We start from the raw sequence: 19,364 nt of genomic DNA on the forward strand, positions 1-19,364 counted from the left end.
ACACTCACACACACTCACACTCACACACACATGTGCGCACAGAGTAAAGTGCATAATCCACTAATTTCATATAGTTATTAATTAGTCATTATTTGCATGTAAGTTAGCTTAATTAGTTTAGTTAAAGTAGTATACAATCTTAATTAACTTGTATAGTAAAATTATACCATCTCATGTACTCGTATTATAGCACCACCTAGTTGTTAATTCTTTTTGCTACTACTGTCTCACCACAGTCCTCACGACACAGGCTCGACCTAGTGTGAGGGCTACTGCTAATCTAACTGTAATGTAACGTGTGTATTATACATGTATAATTACCTACTTTTGTCAATCTTGCTTGTTCTACTTGGTTAATAAAGAAATTTTGTATTTGTATTTGAATAACTTAAAATTAATGCCGTTAAAATAATTTTCACCGTTGGTTAAAATTCTCCCACATTTCAAAGTTTGAGAACCTGTAAACAGCATGATGACGTAGGCGCGTGTCAGTTAGGTCATACGCGAATCTCGGAATGGAGTACCAGGCGGAGTATATTATTATACCATGACAGTGATAAGATAATTGATAAAACTCGTGAAGTGTCATTGTCATAGAATGTAGGGTGTCCATACTTTGAGTTTGTGATTAAATTATTTGTTAGAGAAATATGAAGTTTTAAATAAGACTAATTTAAACAATTGAATAAATGCATTATATTCTCCAGCATGAGCGGAACTAGATACACTATTTTTGTATCACGTAAAAGATTGCACCCTGTATATACAGTTTTATAACCGTAAAGTATATGTACAGTTAGCAGCAGAAGTTTTCAAAATAATCTGAGCAGTCAGCACAACTTTGTTTGAGCATGTTTGCACTAGAGATGGGCCGAATATGGACTTTGTCGAACACGAATATTCGGCCAACGGTTCAGATTATACCGAACCGAATATTCGGTTGGGCTAAAACTGCCAAAAACGCTGAAAACAAGTTCATGCAAGTCCACGATCTGCACTCCACAGGTGTTTTTGACCTTTCCCCTCTGGACCGGCCGGGAATGTTTATGAAAAGAAATGGAACCGTCTCATGCCTGACCGCGAAGCGCATACGCGCCAGGTAGCGGACGCCCTTAAAAATACTTGTTTATTCGGTAAATATTCGGCTGTTCGAACCGAACTATTCGGCCCATGAATCTAGTATATAACTGGATCAGGCATGAGGGGTGGGGAGAAATAACCGAACAGGATAGTCTTATATATCTTTCAGTAGGAGTAGCAGCGAAAGAGCTATTATTGTTTGTCCTTGTCACAGTCTCACATTTTTTTATTCCCCACCGTAGTATGGATTATGGTGGGCAACAAATAAATTCGACCAATCATAGTGTCGCATTGCGAATGTTTTGTCTCTCACGGAGGCACGCGACGCGTATACCACTTCTATAGGATCCTGCCTTCTATGATTCGGCCGAATACGAACATTGAAAAATATGCCGAATACCGAATAATTACCGAATATTCGGCCCATGTCTAGTTTGCACCACAGATCTACAATTTAGGTACAAGATTGCCTCTCGAATATGACTGTACTCTTGACTCATGCCTGTACGTAACTGTATAGTATAGCCATAGACTAGGAATCCTCTAGACGGAGTTTAGAGCAATTATTTCATGAAACCGATGCTGCCAAAAATACTGGGGTGCGGGGGAGGAGGTGAGCGAGTCCCGTGCCGTGATTGGTCCGTTCAGACACGGACGTCACACAAAGACACTTTCGACTCGAAAATGGAGTAAAACTACCGTATATTGTGGCAGAGGGGGTAGAGCTACTATGCTCAGTCTGGAGGATCTTGTCTGTGAGTATAGCTGTCTTCTAACTCTATTTACTATCTAGAGATTTTGCTGAACTAAATTAAATACTTCCTTTTACCACAATTACTTAGTTTAATGCATATAACCGTAGTCTTACGATGAAGTAAGAACTTAATTTGATTCTATTTATAACAGTATATGTTTGAAAAGTTTTATATTAAAGCGCTCGTATGCCGGAATGCAGATCCGCGTACATGGAAGCGTAAGAAGTTGAAAGATAATTTATTTTATCTATCTAATAAGTAAAATTACATTTATTGCACCTTACATATTTTTAAACATGACAACAAACGATCATTCGCTTTGACAAAAATGTGAATTTAGATTGATGACGGCAACGACCAGGTCTAAGAAAAATTCGTGCTTCAATTCTGCCAGTTGATATGGCGCTGTATGGCTCCGTACATTATGCGGCAACTCTGGTTGCCAAAAGTTAATTTGACAAATCAGCGTCTACAAAACATATAGCGGTACAACGCCATCTGTTTTGACTGCCAAACTATATTAAGCTTGAACGATATTGCCTCGGTCTGGTGTGAGGCCGCCTCGGTCTGATGAGGACGGCAGGTCATGTGGCTATGTTGGGGGTTCCGACGTGGCAGTATAATCTTATACAATCAATATCTTTGATAAAGGTGGATAAATAGGTTTGTTGCCACTACTGTCGGTTTCCAAACACCCATGTTATGTTGTCGCAGTCGATAGTGCAAGCCCTGTTTAAGCTTAAGCGGTATTGCCTCGGTCTTGTGCGAGGCCGCCTCGGTCTGATGAGGACGTCAGGTCATGTGGCTATGTTGGGGGTTCCGACGTGGCAGTATAATCTTATACAATCAATACCTTTGATAAAGGTGAATAAATAGGTTTGTTTCCGCTACTGTCGGTTTCCAAACATCCAGGTAATGTTGTCGCAGTCAATAGTGCGAGCCCTGTTTAAGCTTAAGCGGTATTACCTCGGTCTGGTGCGAGGCCGCCTCGGTCTGATGAGGACGGCAGGTCATGTGGCTATGTTGGGGGTTCCGACTTAGCAGTATAATCTTATACAATCATTATCTTTGATAAAGGTGAATAAATAGGTTTGTTTCCACTACTGTCGGTTTCCAAACACCCATGTTATGTTGTCGCAGTCGATAGTGCAAGCCCTGTTTAAGCTTAAGCGGTATTGCCTCGGTCTGGTGCGAGGCCGCCTCGGTCTGATGAGGACGGCAGGTCATGTGGCCGTGTCGGGGGTCCCGACGTGGCAGTAGTCCGTTAGCGGCACTATTACTACTTGGATCTGAAAATAATAATAATTTCCATTATATTTTATGAAAATCCTTAGCGAATATACTAACCCCCTTATTCATAAACGTTTACTAAAGTTGACAAGCCGATAATAATCGTTTGTCCCTTTCCATCATGCCTATACGTCGGAAAGGGACAAACGATTATTATCGGCTTGTCAACTTTAGTAAACGTTTATGAAGGCTGGTATTCCACCTGGCCAATTTCTTTGTCCAATGTGCATTGCGTCTCACTCTCTCATTAGTCTCGTTAAGAAAAATGTGAGATGCAAACACACATACCTTACTACAAAGAAAACAGACATCCAAAACATATATTCCTGATATATGCCTTTATTTCAAGGCATCAGCATATATGCTCACTTATTTTATATATTATACTAGAGATCCGCCCCGGCTTTGCACGGGTAGAACCTTAACAAATTAGACACCTAAAGCCTCCTCTTTAACCACTCTGTTCATAGATGAAAACCGCATGATAATCCGATGAGTAGTTTTTGAGTTTATCGCGAGCATACATACACACAAACAGACAGACGCGGCGGGGAACTTTGTTTTATATGGTGTGGTGAATTGGTGATGTATAACTTACTTATAAAATATTTTGAGTATTATTTAAGTTTCGATTGGCATTTTCTAAAAGCCAATGCTTAACACAAGGGGCTAGCCAAGCCAAGACCAGCCAAGCCAAGGGGCTTGCCAATAACACAAGGGGCTAGCTAAGAGACAATTCTCTTGGCTAGCCCCTTGTATTACTGTACAGAGAACTGCCAAAGTTAACTTACTCTAAGTTGGTCCCTGTTGGGCCCCAAGAGATGCTTTGGCTCCGGATTGTCGCACCTTTCGCTGCATTTCGGACAGCTCCTGAAAAATTTAAAGTAAAATTTTATAAACGTTAATAATCTCTTGGTATTATTTTTTCGATTTGCTTGGAATCACTAGCGACATCTAGTATCAAGTAGCAAGCAAGTTTATTAGGATGGTATACCACTTGTCGAAATTTTTGGTCCAATGTGTATTTGCGTCTCACATTTTGCTTAATGAGAGAGTGAGACGCAATGCACATTGGACCTAGAAATTGGACAGTTGGAATACCACCCTAACCGAGCGTTTAGTAAAAAAATCATGACTACTGGCGACATCTAGTGGTAAGTGGCAAATTATATTAGATGTATGCACGGATAAGTTTCATCTAGCTCAAAGCTCCCCATAACTCCAACTGCAATGGAAGAATAGTTACTACTGGACCAGATACAGATATAGATAGATATTTGTTATGGAATATTAATTAAAAAGGGGCCCATATATATGTACATACTCCTTGTGCGGCTGCGAGGAGGCGGAGGCCTGCGCGGGCTCGCGGCAGGCGGGGCGGCACGCGGGGGAGTACAGCGGCGTGTTCAGCTCGTCGAAGTCCAGCGCGCCATCTATGTTCAGCACCCTGTACATACAAAATATTGTCGATAGCAAAGAGAATAGAGTGTATAGAGGCGGATTGTCAAAGTAAATTATGTAGCCACTGTAAATTTACTGCCATCTTTCGACAGAAGATTAACACGAGAGTAGGCCAAAGGCATGGTGCAATGTTTTCGAGCGATGGCGCCATAACCTTCAGCCTACGCTCGAGTAGATGGTGTTAATATTAATATTTAAGTTATCAGTGAAAGAATAATGATCAAAGTCAATTGGCGTTCTAACAGTTTTATCCTCTGTCAAAAGATGGCAGTAAATGTACTGTAGCTACATAATTTACCATGACAGTAACTCTCTATTTCAAATTCTCTTTGTCAATAGTTACTCAGAAAATAAAACTATGGAAACGGATTATATCGCGTTGACCACGAACTCTGCAAAGGATTTGAAACGTCGGGATGTATGATAAATTCATTATACGCGACAAAATCCGTTTCCAAGCTTTATTCTGCGACTAAGACCAAATGTCCTCTTTCACACATCAATAAAAATAAATATTATGATTTATTTAATCACAGGAACGAAGTTCATCAAAGCATAACGGATTCGCATATTTTTCGTTCTCATAATTTGTTGAAACTTAGCCTGTGCACACTGGGTGCGTATGATGTGCACAATTGCACGTGCACGTCTACGCACACGCAGCCGGTGTGCTCTGGCATATACTCACCTATTTAGAGCAGAGAACCTGTGCACTCTCTCCACCACAGAAGCGATATGTTCCACACCCTTCTGCACGCCCCAGACTAGTAGCCCGATCTGTCAAAGAAATAAATAATGCGTAAAATAAAAACTGCTAGCAGACTGAGAATTTCAATGAGGTTAACCACTTACAAAGGTTTGCAATTTGCATAGATGGCGCCAGCATAGGTTTTCCCTGTCTCTAAGTTTTGTTTTATGAGATTTGGCTGAAAAGGTTGGGCATCCAGGCCATAAAATTAAAAAAGAAACAAGATTTTTGACACAATATAAGGATTGTCAGGAAAGCCTATGCTGGTGCCATGTATAAAATACTCCGACTGGCATCTTAGTACGTTGGCATTGGGTTCTTATGACTCTTAGTTCAGTTCAGTTCAAATATACTTTATTCATACGCCTAGTAAGTATTACTTAATTTCGAATACTTCAATGAATGAATAAATAAATAAATGACTATTTTCCATATACTAAATGTACTCACCTTGACCCGCACGTCGGGCTCTTGCTGGTCGTCGTAGTCGGGCGCGTCTGGCGGGTTCTGGCACGTGATGGACACGCGCACCGTGCGGAGCACCACCTCGGGCACCTGGGGACAAATCACTAGGCGTTAAATATTGGCGAGTCAATGGAATTTAGACGTTGTACGAGGGAGTTATGGTCCATATTTAGTCGCAGTGCTACTCTCGAGACTGGTATGGAACCCCCAACCGGTAGGTGTAGATGTTTACTCATTACCCCGCTAGATGTCGCTGTACCGGCGCCAAAGTAAGGCTACATCGCGGTGTTAAGATTTTTCCTGAATCAATGGCGTCTCTCTGTTAACTTTTGAGTGTTATCGCTTCTCGGCCTTTTGGCTAAGATCAAAGTGTAGTATCTGTTCTTTTCAGCTTAATATCTGAAAGTTCCCTCACTGAGGGACCAGTATATTAAACTGATTTTTGTAAACCGACGGGATGTTCGGGGCTCGCTCCACTCCCGTCACGGGTCGGCCCGGCATTGCAGTGCCGCCGGGAACGGCCCACATAATTCCAATAAAACTTATTTTTACGACTGAGAGCGGGTTACACACCGCACACGTTGAATGACGGAGATCGGATCTAGTGCGTAATCGAAATAGTTCTACGGCTACTACGGACCATATTTTCACGGGTTCGGATCGGACGTAGTGCGAAACTGCTCTGACAATGACGGTCCCAGAATTACCGACCACGCCTTGAATCATCTGTCACCATGCCTGTCACGTTCTAACAAGTATGAAGGTGCGAAAGTGACAAAAATGCGACCATTGATAACCGTGCAGGAGCATTTCGGAATCTATAAATCCTTATCTTCATCCACAACGTGCACAAGTGACGCGACATCGCAACAGTCCCACTTACATCAAATGTCCCAGACCACACGATGAGCATGCTCTTCTTGAACCAGACGCCCTTCGGGTACAGGTCCACCGTCCACTCCGTGAGCCGGTCGCTCGACGACGCACCCATACTCGATTTACTGAAAATTACACATTCACATCACATGTTAGGGTGCTATTCCACCTGTCTCACTCTCTCATTAAGCAAGATGTGAGATGCAAATACACATTGGACAGATGAAATGTCACCCTTACATACACATTTATAAGTAGTCTTCAGCTACATACTTCACCAATCGTTTACGAGAGCAAATAGACAAGTTATTAAAAAAAACGCGCAATTTTATTTAATTTAGTTTATCACTATGGATGAAGTGACGGGTGTATATTTTAAGAGTTTCCTCGATTTCGAGTTAGGTTCGCCTCAGTTAGGAATGTAATTAAGGTATTTAAAATCAGACAGGACAGGCTAAGAAGAAAATTCAATTTCGCATATTTTTAATGATACATCCAAAAAGATTATTTCGTGTTTTAGGGTTCCGTACCCAAAGGGTAAAAACGGGACCCTATTACTAAGAGTCCGCTGTCCATCTGTATGTCTGTCACCAGGCTGTATCTTATGAACCGTGATAGCTAGGCAGTTGAAATGGTCACAGATGATGTATTTCTCCTATCAAACTACACAACGGGACTTAATCTTAAATGGTCTCGGAGACCACGGGGACAACGCCGTCCTCGAAACGTCGGAGGTAAATCTTAAAACTTAAATACGCGATTAAGTCCCGTGGTGTAGTTTGATAATGTTTAATAATCGTGAAAGTTTAAATCGATGTATTTCTGTTGCCGCTATAACAACAAATACTAAAAACAGAATATAATATATTTAAGTGGGACTCCCATACAACAAACGTGTTTTTTTTTGCCTTTTTTTGCGTAATGGTAATAATGGTATGCGGAACCCTTCGTGCGCGAGTCCGACTCGCACTTGGCCGGTTTATATGAAATGGGAGCCACTTCTTCCGTTCTATTCTATGCTAACCTGGAGAAGATGAAGGTCCTGGTGTGGTAGCATGGCAGCGAGTGGAAGTTGTCCACGCCCAGAACAGAACCCCAGGTATCCTCAGTGTACAGCCGCGGTGTGAACAACATGCGACCTGCTTCCGTTTGCTGCTACTTCTTCCGTTCTATTCTGTTCTAACCTGGAGAATATGAAGGTCCTGGTGTGGTAGCATGGCAGCGAGTGGAAGTTGTCCACGCCCAGAACCGAACCCCAAGTGTCTTCAGTGTACAGCCGCGGTGTGAACAACATGCGACCTGCTTCCGTTTGCTGGATTTCTGCTACGCGCTCGTATTGACCTGAGAATCCAATAAAAAGGTGTGACATAAAGATAAATCGGATAAATTTCCTTGAACTGGAGTCGAACTCGCGATTAGGTACCACTGTACCAATAAGGGGTCGTCCAGAAATCATGTGATCGTTAAGGGGGGTAAGAAAAATATCACGAATGATCACGATGGATCACAGAAGATATCATGTGTTTTTTTTTTCAAAGCGGGAAAGCCGAAACAACCATATTACTCAAAAATTTAATCAGATCAAATAATTCGCTCTATTTTACATGCGTATTTACCCATTAAAAACACTTGCTTAGCGTCTAAGGGCACCCGCATCATAATAATCACGTGATCTTGTGGCTGGGGGGTTGCGCTAAAATCACTAAATATCACCAAGGGGGAAAGAGAGTCCAAAAATAGGCCAAATATGATCACATGATTTCTGGACGACCCCTAACCCGCTCGGACTACTAAGCTACCGAAACTAGCCCATCTGCAGCGAATATTTTCAACATGATGCTTATATTCACAACTGTGATATCTAAAAAGCGACTGGTAAATTTGAATTAGGCAAAGTCACCTGACTGGTAGCTCATGGCGATCGCCATACGCTCCATGAAGAACTCCTTGTGCTCTTGAGTCAGCGGACAAAGAAGTAATTTCGCCAACTGGTTCGGACACATCATAGGGAATCTGAAAACATGATAATATACGTGTAATTTTATGTCTATTTATTAATAATAATTAATAACTGTATCAACGGCTATTAAATTAATCAAATTAAATACTTGTAGGTAAATATACCAAGTATGTCTTCATTTCGAAATTACGGATAATATTGATAGTATAATTTAATTTGTTTCCTAGTTGAACGGGAAAGGAGATTGCTTGTGAAATTTACGTATTTTGCTAACAAAACAAAGATGATTTATACTTCCATGTAATGAATAGGTTCGCAATTAAATGCCAAACCAATTTTTCACTATCAGAAGTGTCATAAAACAAGTAAAACCTTTACTTTTAAAGGAAGTTTTGGAGCTCATATCAACCATTCGTTGACAGACTCAATTTTAATTAAACTGTTAGTATGACAATTTATCACGAATTCATCCGCTGTCCCTATTCACCCCATTTGACGGTACCACCCTAAGAGCCGATTTAGACGGCGCGCGAACTCGCATGCGATGTTAGTTACATTGCGGATTGTTGGTTAGGTCCAATTGGGTACTTTCCTCTACTTAAAATAAATTATTTCACACCGTGCACGAAATAAAGCACCAGATAATTATTAGAAAAACATAGATAGCAGTTATTTTTAAACACAATTTCTATTTAATAAATCGGATGGAAGTATAAAAAGTAGGTTAGTTGACTGTGACATCACTACACACGTTTTCATATAATTCCATATTAGCAAATCGTATAGACAGTTCAAAAAAATAAGCTGATTTGACTAGTAGGAAAGTAGCCAATTCAACCGCATCAAAAACCGCAATGTAATGAAACTCGCATCGTTTAAATAAGCCCTAAGAGAAGATTTATTCATTCCCGTGCTTGGTCTTACCTGACGTGTGAGAACACGGCCGGCACGAGCGACAGCCAGTGCGCCTTCTTCTCCGCCTCCGTCAGGTCGCTGGTGTTCAGTCGCTCGCGCTGGCATTCTAGCCATCGCACTACGAACCTGGAATCAATTGAAAATGGTTTACTTTATTAATAATACAGCAGAAAGAAGTTCATACGCGTTAATTTGTAATTCGGCTATGTAAGTCAAAAGCACAATTTTTTTTTGGCCTAAGATACACTTGTAAATTTTACTACAGAATGAGAGATGAATATTACTTTCGTAAGTAAAACTTACAAGTGTATTTTAGGCCTTAGACTACACGTCTTATACAATACCACTACAGTACACATACTCACAGTGTACATACTTTGTTTTATAAGGTGTAATTACTACACCTTATAAAACAAAGTCTCCCGCCGCGTCTGGTCTGTTTGTGTGTTTGTATGTTCACGATAAACTCGAAAACTACTTAACGGATTTTCATGTGGTATTCACCTATCAATAGAGTGATTCTTGAGGAAGGTTTTGGTGTATAATTTGTTAACCCGTGCGAAGCCGGGGCGGGTCACTAGTAATATTATATAAATATTTTTTGATTTGGAGGTAGTTCGCATGAGATAACGCAAATGTCAACCATCATGGTGGAGAGAAGTACCACATAACCTTTTAAAAAACCGGACAAGTGCGAGTCGGACTCTCCCACTGAGGGTTCCGTACTTTTTAGTATTTGTTGTTATAGCAGCAACAGAAATACATCATCTGTGAAAATTTCAACTGTCTAGCTATCACGGTTCATGAGATACAGCCTGGTGACAGACAGACAGTGGAGTCTTAGTAATATTAGAGTCCCGTTTTTACCCTTTGGGTACGGAACCCTAAAAATGATGACAGAGTACTTACCGATAGAGCGTCATCTCGTTGTGCAGCACGAGGTCCGACTGCTGCAGGAGGTGCAGCAGGGCTTCGCCCTCGAGCTCTGCGAGCTCCTGCTCCGACCACACCCACTCCACGTTCCATTTCACGAAGTTTTGACATGCCTACCAAAAAAAAAGAGTAAAATAAGAAAGTCTAATTAAAACCTGTATAATGCTTATGCTCTAGTTTCCTAGGATAGCGGTGCCGTCATATAGCGGCCGTCTCCATACAAATACTACGACATCCATATTTAGCCGTATTATTTAGTATGGAGTCGGCCGCTATATGACGGCACCGCTATCCTAGGATAACCGATCTTTACTACATAGAGCGCTGTTCCCGTTGAACTTCGCTCTTTTAACTTTATTTAAATATATGTTATGTACCAGTCAAATAACCCAAGGTTTTGACACCTCTTGGAAATGGTAACTTTTGCAGAATGGAGTTTGTATAGCAACATTAAAAAGTTTACTGGTTTCCATGGTAATGTGTCAACTTTCTTCTTATGTACTTCTTGGATAATACATCATTCCTTTCATACGTTACTTTTGCATTTTTAGCCTTTAACAGCAACCGTTTATTAGGTATTCCTTAAAAATTAGATTCAAACTAGCTTTTATCGTTAATCAAAATGAAATTACAAGGTGGTCGTATCGTTAAGAAACGATATCCGCCAGACACAACAGAAACCTCTTAATGTAGAGGTTACCTTGGCAACCGGTGCGTGTCCACAGGCCATGGTGTACTGCATCCAGCCCACCAGCCGGCCGCGCTTGGCCGCCTGCGCCACGTGCGAGCCCATGTAGCGAAGGCATAGTGACACCAGATCCTATAAGCATTGTTTTTAAATTCCATTATAACCAAAGGTTGACTGGTAGAGAATGCCTCATAGCATTAAAGGCTTCGTCACACAAACGCGCCTGTGTAACGGAACCTTAAGTCCGCCTTTTGTACAATTGTATTTTATTTTATTTTTCTTTATTGAGGAAAAAAACAGATACAGGCCAATAATATTTACAGGCAAAATTACTAAATAGTAGATAAAGCCTACATCCTAAAACAATTCCCACTTATTTATGTATTTTATTAGGTATTTTGTGCAATAAAGGTTAAATAAATAAATAACATATAATTTCGCTAAGGTAAGTTATGTTAAGAGTAAGAGCATACCTTAACATTGTATTTGTCAGCGAGAGACAGTACGGGAAGCACAGTGGTATGCGATATACGGATCTGGCCCGTGTAGAAATATCTGCAACAACAGTCACATTTAGAGGTAAATATACATAGCAATTATGTTCACAACATTTCTTTGGAGCCTAATTTTCTGATCCTAAGATCCGCAAAGGGGTTTTCTATAAAATAATAAAAGTAAAAGAATCATCATCTATTAAAAATATTCCACAGGAATGGCAACTTTTGTATTGATATTAGTGGTGACCTCATGGTTGGGTAAGGGTACCTCTCAAACAACAGAGGGGCTACCGCAAAAACAGAAATTCGCAAATTGCGGGGATCTTTCTCTTTTACTCCAATGAAGGTAAAATTAGAGTGACAGAGAAAAATGCCCGCAATTGACGGTTTTCGATTTTCACGGTAGCCATCCAGTTTCTTTGATTTATGTGGGCCGTTCCCAGCGGCACTGCAATGCCGGGCCGACCCGTGACGGGAGTGGAGCGAGCCCCGAACATCCCGTCGGTTTACAAAAATCAGTTTAATATACTGGTCCCTCAGTGAGGGAACTTTCAGATATTAAGCTGAAAAGAACAGATACTACACTTTGATCTTAGCCAAAAGGCCGAGAAGCGATACCTCACAAAGTCAAACCGAGAGACGCCATTGATTCAGGAAAAATCTTAACACCGCGATGTAGCCTTACTATGGTGCCGGTACAGCGACATCTAGCGGGGAATTGGGAAACTACATGTGCGTAGTATTCATTCCGTCGTGCGATAACTTGCTCTGCTACAGCAAACGCTGCAGTAGTTCTATAATAACAACTTTATAAATGTGTCCATGTGTTCTACAATTATTCATAAAACTTACTTAAGAAAGTGTGGAAAGACGGTTGAGGCCTGAGGTGTCTCCTGGAGCACTATGCGACTCTCACGCCACTCGCTCCACTCGCGGTTCATTAGCATCACCTGGAACCATGGTTGGTTGGAGTTGAGCGAGGGGTTAATATATCTGTTAATATGACAGAAGGTGTTTGAAGGCCTAATGGTAAGACCATGGTAATTCTATATGGTAATGTTCCATTAATGTGTGTACCCATGTTCTAAAGACAATAAATGAATTATGAAATTTTTTTCTCTCGACATCACACTATAAGCTTAAAATCCCCACTGTAAACTAGTGCCTCTGTGTCTTGACATGACATTATGGTCATTACGGCCCTTGTTAACTTCAGTTGTTTGATTTTTTGTATAAGTTTCATATTTATTTCATGTGTGAATGTGTACAATATTGTTTTTGACTATCTTTCCCAGTCTTAAACGTCTTTACATACCTGGAACACCTCACTGCTGGCGCAGAGTATGAGCCGGTGTGCTGGGTAGCCTACTCCTCCCACCTCCAGCACCAGGTCGCTCATCAGCTGCTCGGCATACAGGGTCGCGATCTTGAGCAGCACGCTAGATGAATTGTCCACCTGGAAAAATGGGTTTTTATATAATCAAGTTTAAAAAAAATTGATTTTTACAATGGTTTTGGGTGTATTCCTAAGTTTTTGTTTCGCGTTGGGGAATGGGGTGTAAAATCTGGATACTTAATTTGTAGCAATAATTAATTTCCATTTGAAATTGTTGAAACATTTATTTTACAATCAAATTTGTGTTTGTTTCTGTCCAGATTATACTATGTATAGGTCAGTGGTTCCCAAAGTTGACTAGGCTCTGACCCACCTAAGAAGGACTGACAAATTCGAGACCCACCTCTTGGCCATCTTAAATAGGGAGCATAAAATACCCAATCGGTCTGCATGGCGTCTTGTTTCAGGGCCCACTGAAATTTCGCTCGCGACCCACCAATGGGATGCGACCCATAGTTTGGGAAATGCTGCAATAGGTGATGGCAGCTTTTACATGATTGCATCTTTTGTAAAATATCCAAGCAGGTATTATTATTAAATTAAAATATATTGAGTTTTAAATCAATTAAATTAAATACCATTCTTTAAAGATACAGGAGAAGAAATATGTTGCTGTTGATGAAATAATCTATAGTGAATAGAATCAGGCGTTACTTTGCGGAAATCCATTTTAATTAAACCCAAAATATTACTTTGCTAATCCACGAAAAGATAAAATAAATAAATAAAAATAAAATAAAATAAGCCTTTATTGCTGTGTAACACAATAATAATATAAGTATTAAGTTGCACTTTGTTTCTTTTATACTACACTATATATTATATATCTAATTTCTCAAAGATAATGTGCTAGTCAATCAGTGCTAACCCGTTATACTTAAAAACTACACAAGTAAGTATAGCGGGTTAGATTGACTAGCACATTATCTTTTCGCGGATTAGCAAAGTAATATTTTGGGTTTAATTAAATAATCTATATCCTAAATATTTTCAGTAAATGATAAAAAGAAGCGGATTACATATTATATCTACATATACAACTAACAACAAAGATAAGCAGGTAACTGGTAAAGCGGATTACATATACAACTAACAACAAAGATAAGCAGGTAACTGGTAAGCTATCTATACGAAACATAGTACGAAACGTAAAATTTAGTATGTGAATCTTAAAACTGTCCTTGGATCATTAACGTAATCAAATGTTCCCGTTTACGAGTATTCAGAGGAAAGAGCATTAGGGTAACTCTATTTTGTAACAACCATAAGATACCTCAGATGCTGTAATCAATTTACATCGAGAAACGAAATTTACCTCGAGATCTTCATTCTTCTCACTTTCTTCAGACTCTTTTTCCGCGCTCGTGGACGGAGTCTGGCGGTCCACTGTGAGGAAACTCATATTGGCTTTCGCACTATTTTACGAAATTGTTAAAATTGTGATCTCCTTTTACTGTAATCATTAGGATTTAATTTATGCTCAATTTAGTCAATTTATATAGGCATAATAAAGCAGCACAAACAAATGTCAATTTATAAGGCGTTCTTAAAAATATACATAACTGCAAGCATGTATGGATGGTATTCCATCTATCCAATATCTTGGTCCATGTGTATTTGCATCTCACATTTTTCTTAATGAGAGAGTGAGACGCAATGCACATTGGACAGGTGGAATACCACCCTTACTACAGTTCCAAACAACGAGCAACGACAATCAGAAAGAACATCGAGAGTACATCAGTCCCATGTCCCAAATGAAAACCTATAGGGGTATGCATTTATTTCTCCATTGTTTTGTCTTCACTGTGTGAGTTCATTTCTATTTTTTGGAGTCTCAGATATATTTAAGCATGTGTAAAACACCTCAATGTTTTTTTTTTAATTGGCAAGGCAATGGCAAAGAATAATATATAGGGCAATGGTAATATGGTACAAAACTAAACGCTAATTCACAAGTGAAAATGAGGTGAAAATTGACCACAATATGAAATCTGTAAATTTTAATACTTTAAAAATAATTTAATTTTCAAAGTAGCTTATTATAAAAAACGATCGTTATCATCATCATATCATCGTCATCACCGTCATCGTCATCATTATTTTACGTGGAGTGAACGAAACGCATTATCTTATCATAGTTTGATTTTTTATGATTTGACAATTTTGACATTGGCATATAAACGCAAGTAAAGCCGGGATAATATTATTTTTCTTTATCAATTTACAATAAAATCCACATATTTGCTTCGCAAGAACATGTTTCTAATTTCCTCGGCAATAATAAAACCATAAAGTACATAATCATGGGTTTAAGGAAGAAAAAGAACATAATTACCTTGACAATATGTATGGTAATTAGTTTCATACTTTATCAACTATATTTCTTTCTATCCATTACCTCGGCTGCTAGTAGCGACAGAGTGATTCCAGTTCACGTCGCAGATATAGAAAACATAGTGCACGTGCGGGCAGAATCTGATAAATACATAAATGACCATGGAGTCATTAAGGGTGTGCTTTATTATACGATGCCGCAGTACAGGCCCGATGCGAAGGAAGAGTTTAAATGTTTGAAATCAGATCAGTATATTCCATTTGAGCAAGTTAATGATGACTACTGTGACTGTGAAGATTCCAGTGATGAACCTAGTACTAATGCCTGTGTAAATGGTACATTTTATTGTGATAGCCAGAGCAGTAACAAGAGGGTTGCTCCTAATTTCGTCCCTTCCAGTAAAGTCAACGACGGAATTTGCGACTGCTGTGATGGCTCAGATGAATGGTTACAGGAAAATGATGTTAAATTACTTAGTCAAGCAAATAAAAGACATTATAGATATTATGGAAGTAAATGCCTTAATCAATGTTGATTACTTTTTAACTAATTATATTTATGTATATTTTGTTTTTAACTATGTACAACTGAAACCTCTTATATATGTCAGCTATTCCAATAATATGACAATTAGGGTTAGGTATTTGATTTTCATAGATACTATTTGAGATTTTTTTAGTTCTTGATCATAGTATAATAATATACTCCGCCTGGTACTGTCTTCAACAAGCCTACGTCATCATGCGACAGCGCTATATGATAATATATGATAGCGCTATATAAAGTGGCAATGTTATTGTGACATAGGCTTGTGTCACTCTGGGAAGAGAAGACCATGTTTTATTAGACTATGGTTCTTGATGTAACAGTAAAAGAACGATGCAAATTATAATAGTACTTGTACATAATGTAAACTATACATAGTCATGCTATGTTAATAAATTGTATTTGGGTGAATCAATTTTTAACATACTTTGTAAACATGTTCCACTAAATATCAAATTTTGGAAATACTAATAGATTATTTACCATACTGCCTACATGTTTGTCAAGTCTGACAACCAGGCCAACAATTCAAGAAGTTTAAGCCTTTTTTTTCTAGCCTATTTGAGTGTCCCACTGCTGGGCAAAGGCCTCTCCCCTTAATTTCCAGTTTAAGCCCTGCAAAAGTATTTTTTTTTCAATGAATAATGGTAGAGTTAGGCCAAGAAAAGTCTGCAGCAATTTTGATAGCCCACATAGTGCAAGTGTTATTTTAAACTTCTATGAAATTATGACATATGAATAACAGTTGCACTGCGTGGGCTATCAAAATTGCTGCAGACTTTTCTTGGTCTAACTCTAAGGCTGCAGACCATATTGTTCCCAGGTTTTGTATGAAAAATTAGCATTTTCTCCTTTTCTTGAGAATGTAGAAATATTGGATATTGGACTAATACATATTTATGTGATGATGATCTGGTAAGAAAGATCATCATCATCACATATTTATTACAAACCAAAAAGTATCTGGTAAGTTTTGGTATTATAAAAGAAAATAAGTAGGTTCAAAATTAATTCACCCATTTATTTAGCTATTCTCAGTATATATTTGTATGGTTGTGTGTAAATACTAGCTCCTATTCAATACACTTTCCATGGAGTAATGGCAAAATTAAATGCAGACATATACTTGGTCAAGCAGATCTTGTCAGTAGAAAAAGGCGGCAAATTTGAAAAATGTAGGCGCGAAGGGATATCGTCCCATAGAAAATTTGAATTTTGCGCCTTTTTTTACTGACAAGGTTTGCTTGACCTATATATTTTCTGAAGATGGCCATTTTAAAGAATTGGTAACTATATTGTTTGTAAAATATCTTAAAATGAAAGAACTCAGAATTGATTAACTATATTCAATAATATTCATCTATTTCATCATCATAGATAAAATAATACTAATTTACTTCCTTACAATAAAATTTGTGCTTAATCTTGTACATAAATAGTATAAGATCATTTTTATTGTAGCTAAGATGTAAGGGTGGATTTACACCTATCCAATGTGTATTGCGTCTCACATTTTGCTTTAATGAGAGAGTGAGACACACTGAACATTGGACATAGAAATTGGACAGGTGGAATTATGGAATACCACCCTCACAAATATATATGATGCATAATAATCATAATAATTGAGTTCCTTAGTAAATTGAAGTGGATTTGATCTCTTTTGCAAAAGAGTTTAGATTGTTTTTTTTTGGCTTTTTGGTGTATATTTCAATTATTTTTTTTATCAATAATAAGATAGTAAAAGACTGAAGTGTAATACTTAGTTAATACACAATTTTGAACTTATAAGTCGTTTTACTCCTTTATAGTTTGGATGTGATGCATACATTAGTAGTAGGATGTGTCCATAGGTTAGATTATCGCTTACTGGGCTGTAATGCTTGTTTGCCAACGATGTGGTAACACTGTATTGTCGTGCCCTTCAAATCAATTCATATAATGGCCGTAACACACTATCGCACCGCACCAAGGTCATTGTGCGACGCACCGATAAGTAAGAGCGAGAAAGCGATTTTCTCGCTCTTACTTATGGATGCGTCGCACAATGACCTTGGTGCGGTGCGATAGGCTGTTACCACTATAAGAGAACGGGACGACACTGCAGTGCTGCCACTTTTTAATTTCTACTCTTTTGCCAGGCTGTAGGGTCGCAGGGGCTACCTCGAAAACCGAAATTCGCAAATTGCGGGGATCTTTTTCTTTTACTCAACTGAAGACGTACAGCTTGGCAAAAAAGAGTAGAAATTAAAAAGTGGCAACACTGTAGTGTCGTCCCGTTTTCTTAAATATATTGGTTTGAAAGGGACGACACTACAGTGTTGCCACTTTTTAATTTCTACTCTTTTTGCCAAGCTGTAATTAGAGTGACAAAGAAAAATGCGAACTTCGATTTTCGCGGTTATAGCCGGGCCCAGTGTAAAAGCCGTAACCAGCCGTAACACACTAGAGTCAGACCGTGAAAAGTCTGCATTGATTTTGATAGCCCACGCAGTGCAAGTGTCATTTGAAACGTCAAACTTTTATGAAATTATGACGTATAAATCAAGGGCCCAACGTTTTCTGTTCTCTTTCACGTCGCAGCAACTAGTATCATTTCTCTCTCCTCGCTCTTTTAAAAATGCCGTTTGTCAAAAAAGGACAACCATACTGTTGACAAGGTGGACTTCAAATCAAGTGTTGCCTTTCTTGATGCGCCCAGGCTGTGTATGTGTGCGTAAAAGCGTATATGTGTGCTCTTTTAGGGATGTGAAAAGTCGATTTTAATCATGTTATATATCGATAAACGCTACACAGCGGAACGAAATAGCGATTAATTGAAGCTTCAATATCTTCGTTAAACATAAACATAATTGAAATGCTAATGGATAATGAATATATTATAATATAATAATATAATTCAATTATTGCAGAACACCTATTTTAGGACGTATTCATGTATTTTAATTAAATATCTGAACTTTCCCTTGGTTCCCTGCTGGGGCGTGACTATAAAATTGTGATCTGATAACCACAATAAAGAATAAAAGCGTTTTTGGTAATTTTAGGTATCGTTAAGCCTTTGAAGTAAAATTAAAATTGCAAGAAATGTCGATAGTTTATCGATATGACTTTATCGACATGGCTACAGCAACGTGGGCCTCATTGTTAATCGTACACTAAACAAAAGTGGGAACAGTGACAGCTCGCTGAGACACCGTCTCTATATATTATAAGTCTATGGTATAAATAACACTTACACTGCGTGGGCTATCAAATCCGCTGCAGACTTTTCTTGGTGCGACGCTACCGTGCCCTTGGTGCGGTGCGGTAGTGTGTTATGGCTATAACGTTATTCTCACTTGAACTCCGTGTAGTTCTGCCTAAAATGGAACGTATTTCAGACAAATTTTCTATCCCTCTCTTACGCACGTTAT

General features: G+C 38.9%; 2 protein-coding genes and 2 non-coding genes across 5 annotated transcripts; 2 read left to right on the top strand and 2 right to left on the bottom strand.

The window, feature by feature from the left end:
* Positions 1–772: 772 nt before the first annotated feature.
* LOC134806095 (BTB/POZ domain-containing protein 17) lies at positions 773–14,574 on the bottom strand. 2 transcript variants are annotated; one of them, XM_063779366.1, is made up of 15 exons: positions 14,380–14,574; positions 12,984–13,124; positions 12,521–12,618; positions 11,645–11,726; positions 11,184–11,303; positions 10,460–10,596; positions 9,560–9,676; positions 8,576–8,688; positions 7,860–8,016; positions 6,683–6,800; positions 5,785–5,889; positions 5,275–5,363; positions 4,450–4,572; positions 3,917–3,992; positions 773–3,124 (listed from the first exon to the last, which is right to left on the bottom strand). In XM_063779366.1, exons 1-15 carry the CDS (start codon positions 14,464–14,466, stop codon positions 3,059–3,061), a joined length of 1,629 nt encoding a protein of 542 aa, XP_063635436.1. In that variant the 5' UTR covers positions 14,467–14,574; the 3' UTR covers positions 773–3,058. The 2 variants fall into 2 exon arrangements, with proteins under 2 accessions (XP_063635436.1, XP_063635435.1); XM_063779365.1 differs by having other exon boundaries at positions 3,917–3,995.
* Positions 6,138–6,330, top strand: LOC134806173 (U2 spliceosomal RNA). Its single transcript, XR_010146470.1, has one exon. It is a non-coding gene; the product is annotated as a U2 spliceosomal RNA (small nuclear RNA).
* On the bottom strand, positions 12,092–12,284 carry LOC134806176 (U2 spliceosomal RNA). The gene has a single exon (XR_010146473.1). It is a non-coding gene; the product is annotated as a U2 spliceosomal RNA (small nuclear RNA).
* Positions 14,575–15,235: 661 nt separating the features above from the next.
* Positions 15,236–16,642, top strand: LOC134799987 (uncharacterized). The gene has a single exon (XM_063772425.1). The coding sequence runs from the start codon at positions 15,371–15,373 to the stop codon at positions 15,935–15,937; it is 567 nt and encodes a 188-aa protein (XP_063628495.1). The 5' UTR covers positions 15,236–15,370; the 3' UTR covers positions 15,938–16,642.
* The last annotated feature ends 2,722 nt before the right edge of the window (positions 16,643–19,364 follow it).

The sequence above is a fragment of the Cydia splendana genome, chromosome 2, assembly GCF_910591565.1.
Source record: "Cydia splendana chromosome 2, ilCydSple1.2, whole genome shotgun sequence".
NCBI lineage: Eukaryota > Metazoa > Arthropoda > Insecta > Lepidoptera > Tortricidae > Cydia > Cydia splendana.